Source organism: Gymnoscopelus microlampas (genome assembly GCF_963454915.1).
Source record: "Gymnoscopelus microlampas genome assembly, chromosome: 7".
NCBI classification, from domain to species: domain Eukaryota; kingdom Metazoa; phylum Chordata; class Actinopteri; order Myctophiformes; family Myctophidae; genus Gymnoscopelus; species Gymnoscopelus microlampas.
Window position 1 is genome coordinate 23,335,613 of NC_139944.1, and position 5,391 is coordinate 23,341,003.

At 41.4% G+C, this 5,391-nt stretch overlaps 1 protein-coding gene across 1 annotated transcript in view; it reads left to right on the plus strand.

Moving 5' to 3' along the window:
- Positions 1-723: 723 nt before the first annotated feature.
- Positions 724-5,391, plus strand: part of slc6a11b (solute carrier family 6 member 11b) — a gene marked incomplete at both ends in the record, with an annotated part of 28,711 nt that continues 24,043 nt past the window's right edge. Inside the window, 4 exons of the mRNA XM_084062271.1 lie at positions 724-934; positions 3,061-3,195; positions 3,524-3,664; positions 4,945-5,023. Coding sequence (XP_083918397.1) covers positions 724-934; positions 3,061-3,195; positions 3,524-3,664; positions 4,945-5,023 — 566 coding nt within the window. The remainder of the gene's footprint in view (positions 935-3,060; positions 3,196-3,523; positions 3,665-4,944; positions 5,024-5,391) is intronic.

The window sequence follows — 5,391 nt, forward strand, 5'->3', positions numbered from 1 at the left end:
TAGGTTATAGATGTCGGTTTGTGAGGTGAATGTGAACTTGGTGAAAAATATTACATTTGGCAGGAACAATAGTTTGAGGGAGATTTTCGGGGAAGAGCGGATTCAGAAAAAAGCAAAAGCTAAAGATGTTTCATCACCTTCCACCCAGATTTAAACAACAGGTAGCTATAGGCTATACGATGCATGTTTTCTTCTATGTTTAATGCTAATGCAGCTGCATAAAAGTGGATAATGACAGATGGCATCCTCTTGTTGGTAGCTTTACTTATACTGTACCATACTATACTGTACTATACCATACTATTCTATACTATACTGTACTAGACTTGTACTTAGTGCTTAGACTTGTATACTTAGACTATTTATGTATACAATTGCCAATCATCACAAAAGTTGGACACGTCACTCAATGATGGTATGGAAATCCAAACAAACAAAGTGATCAATTGGGAGGGCGCCTTTCTTAGTAATGAGCTAACAGGTGTCAAATATTAGCTGGAAATCTTTCAGTCAACTTGAACATTTGCTTTTCTTCTGCATGGAGAGTAATGTGGGGGCGGGGTTTAGCACCATGTGGACAGTCCCATTGATTCCACAGTGCCAGGGAAGATATATAAATCCACTAAAGTCACTGAGTCCATTTAAAGGTCTGGTTATGAGGTCACATCCATTTTGTTTTCAATCCATCTTTCCTGTCCTCAATCAGCGGGCTGTTGGAGCGTCATGACAGCAGAGAAGAGCGGGCCCGTTGTAAACGGTAAATCGGAGGACAACAGGGACGAGGAAGGGTCCGAGTCCAGTTCGGAAGGGATAATCTACACTGAGAGAGGCCACTGGAACAACAAGATTGAGTTTTTCTTGTCTGTGGCCGGAGAGATCATTGGCTTAGGTAACGTCTGGAGGTTCCCCTACCTCTGCTACAAGAACGGTGGAGGTGAGTTATCTGTCAATTATAACTGACCTAAAGCAGGGTACCTGCCAGAGAGTGGAGAAGGTAAGACAGGTTCCCACACGTCTGCTACAGTAGATCATTCTTAAATGTCTGCTAGAAGAGGTTAAGACAGGTTCCCATATGTCTGCAAGAACATGAGAGATGGTAAGACAGCTTCCCATACATTTGCAAGAACATTAGAGAAAGTAAGACAGGTTCCCATACGTCTGCAAGAACATTAGTGGAGGTAAGACAGGTTCCCATAAGTCTGCTAGAACATTAGAGATGGTGAGACAGGTTCCCATACGTCTGCTAGAACATTAGAGATGGTAAGACAGGTTCCCATACATGTACGTCTGCAAGAACATTAGAACATCATGTTCAGTAAGACAGGTTCCCACATCTACTAGACCACTGGTTCCCAAACTTTTTAGCTTGAGACCCAAAAGAGAAATTTGATGTCTCCCCAGGACCTAAACTAGTGAAAATATCCGATCTACAAGCTCACAGCATGTCGCATTGCGACGTGTTTCCAGCAGCTTGTAGATATGCTATTTTCACAACTTCTTTCACTACTTCCCTCAAAATATTTTTTTTTTAATGGAATTATTTTGAAAAACATTTACATTTTTTTGTGATAACAATAATTAAAAACAAAATGTAGGAAACAAAAAATAAATGGGTATTTACTCGCGACCCATAAACATTGGTCCGTGACGAACATATGGGTCAACGATCCCGGTTGGATATGAAGCATCAACTGACGGTGAGAAATCGCTAATGTTACCGCCGCCGAATTAGTTACATTTTCGCCAGAAACAGACTGTATCAAATATGAGTGACTATCATAAACGATACAGAACCACCTCCCTGACAATATCGCCGGGACAGTTTGCTTATTTTTGGACAATATGAGACGATTCTAAGATGACCCAATGTTATTCTCCAAAGAGAAATTACTTCCGCTACCCAGGCCGCTACCCAGGGGATGAACGTGTGACGTCAGGACTTCGGTACTCTATACATCTACAATTTACAATTATCTATGACGTATGATTCCAAAGCTGGGCAAGGTTTCAGCCCAACCCAGCTGCCACTGACTTCCATTGCAAAATTACATACAGTAGATATTTCAAAACATGTTAAACAAAAATTAATGGAGGTACTTCCTTGACGTAGGCTACTGGCAGTATGCACAAGAAATGTAGCGTCGGAACAGAACATGTTTTAAACAAGGATTCCAGATCCTGATATTAGACCTCTCCTTGTATTTTATACAACATTCAAATGGCTAAGTAGCACAATGCGATATTCTAATGCCAGTGTTCCTGCTTTTGGAAGATTTATGTATTCTCAATATATCCTGCACAGTTTCTTGTGTATGTATTACTAGTGCAGTAGTAGCAAAATGAAATGGCCGTGTGCACATTGCGCCGCCACTTGCTGCAGGCATGCAGTTTATTGTTTTAATTAACATTAAATAGGAAAGCTATGATAAACCAAAATAGTCTAATTAGTACAGATAACATTGTACCCATGCCCTAAACGCAATGCAGTGCAGTAGTTATCTTAATGATTTAAGCATCTATGTGTTCATGTGTTTTTTGTTGTAAAATACATCAAGCTATTTTTATCACCATAGTAGCCGTCTGTTGGTGTCGGCTCTCAGGTGCATTCAGCTATTAAAAAAAATTATAATCTTTCCCCTACTTCATTTGACTGCCAGTCTGTAGTAATCTGCAGTAGTCTATTTGGTGGGGAGCTACCTTTTGACATCAATCAAGCCACCTCATAATGTATAACATAATTACTGTAGGCTACATGTGCATTGCATGTGTATTACAATATGATCATTTTATTAATTTATGTCATCATTGCGTTACCGCCCGTAGCTTTACTTACTATGCTACAGCTGAATTCAGAACATGTTTTAAACAAGGATTCCAGATCCTGGTATTAGACCTCTCCTTGTATTTTATACAACATTCAAATGGCTAAGTAGCACAATGCGATATTCTAATGCCAGTGTTCCTGCTTTTGGGAGATTTATGTATTCTCAATATATCCTGCACAGTACAATCCTCAGTGTTAATGTAACTCTGCGTGTGTGTTCCTGTGTTTGTGTGAAGGTGCGTTCTTCGTTCCGTATGTCATCTTCTTCATATGCTGTGGTATTCCTGTGTTCTTCCTGGAGACGGCTTTGGGTCAATTCACCAGCGAGGGAGGAATCACCTGCTGGAGGAAGGTCTGCCCGCTGTTTGAAGGTAACCACACACTTGCTTTATCTCTTCAGTGTGTTATATTCTGTACGTGTACAGCGTTTGCTAACGTTATATTATCTATCTGCTGTAAAAAATCATGAAAGTCTATGTCAGTGCTTCACCTTGCTATACATTTTTTTTACAAAAATAAATATCAATACATTTCCTTCCATCTTCCCTGTATTACATGTGTTGGATTGTTGGAACAACCGCACAAGCAAGATACTAAGAACAGGAAGAGCTAAATAATGTTTACTCCTTCTAGCACTTTTAGAATTCTATGCAGTCTTTTACACCATTCTGATACCAGTCCTTCTCTACCTACGCCTAGGAATTGGCTATGCAACCCAGGTGATTGAGGCCTATCTAAATGTCTACTATGTGGTGATCTTGGCCTGGGCTATCTTCTACCTCTTCAACTGTTTTACCACCGAGCTACCATGGGCCACCTGTGGCCACTACTGGAACTCAGGTAAGAACTGCTGGGAGAGGGGAGAAAAGCGGAGAGTGACTTTCCTCTGCAAAATTAAGATCCATTATCTTACTTTTAAGATATCCATTTAAGATGTCATCTATTTCATTTCAGGCAAAAACTAACAAATTATTGTTTTATCCTCACACAGTCGTCCTTTTATTGCTGGAACATTATTTGTAACTGAAGACCATCTAGTAGTATTCAAGAAAAGAGGAAGAGTTATGACAAAAAAAATCTATATTAAAATTGGCTAATGGGAGGGCGGGCACACCGGCGGGCGGACCTCTGGCGGCACTCTGACTCAGCCATAACCATATAAGGGGTTCCGCAGCTACACCCAAATATGGAGGGTGTTGTCTAACCTAAATGTGTCGTCATGGCATCAGCCGCAAACAAATCAGTCAGCTCCTATATGGGTACAAAAGGGGGCATGCCCATATATATGGGCATATACTGATGACATCAGCGATCTACATACATGGGCATAAAAGGGACAAGGACCTACAGATACAGAGATCCGGTTGTCCACAGCCACAGGTCCAGATCCGATCCGATGTCCATAATGGTCACGTGAATAATGGGACCGGCCGACTTCAAACTAGGTATGTGCAGCGACAAGGACTCGAGGGAGTGTGGTACCCACCGTCGAGTAGTTTGGATATCCAGTTGTCCAGAACCGCAGAGCCAACCAATATGCCCATATGTGAGTATTCCAATATATGGGCATATACTGATGACATCAGGGATCTCCATATATGGGCAAAAAAGGGACACAGACAGACGGGGACAACGGGTACACCCCTAACACTATGACTCAGACATATCGGTCGGATCTGCCATGCGACAAAGGTGTGAGGGCCGCGTAGCAGCCCAAAACTCTAAATGTGAGGGCCGCGTAGTGGCCAGAACCTCTAATAAAGAAAAATGGCATAAATACTCCAGATCCAGGCACTCAAGGTAGGTTTGAAAAATGTAAAGGCCATCTAGATTTCTCAAACCTAGCTCAAGTGCCTGGTCCTGGATTATTTATGCTGTTTTATCTTCTCTGGGCATAACTCATCCTCTCTCCTTGAATAGTATTCGCTTCCCTTCCCTGAGCACTGGTGATTTGAGACCTCCTACTACCTCTCTCTGTCTCTGTCTCTGTCTCTGTCTCTGTCGCTCTCATACCTTTACACTAGTTTATAGTCACCTTTAGTGCAACCCCATTTCTTATCACCATATGTTGTAAACGGTGTTGTTTTTCCAAAGCATGAGATGTCACTCTGTTTCCACAGATAACTGTGTTGACGGCCAAACAAATTATACCAACTTTACAAACCCCAACGCCACCTCTCCAGTCATCGAGTTCTGGGAGTGAGTACATCATTTTAAAATGTTCTCTTCGCCTCATTCATGCAGACAAAATTGTTTCTGTTTCAATGACAGGGCTACAGAGAACCAAAACAGTATGACATAGTTGGATATAGTTGTGACTCCTACCCACATCAAGGGGGGGGGGGGGTATTTACATGTCTCTTGGGGAGGGGAAATTACTTACTTTTACCTATATCCAAATAAGAATGTCTTATAGGACAAGATAAGGATAAGACCGTCTCTCCAAAACACAATACAGACTCCTCATTAGCAGTGTCAGTGTAATGCACTTTTACTTACTGGTCATTCCTTACCTACAGTCTTTTTTTCATCAAATAGTATCGATATATGACGGTTAGCCTTTGGTT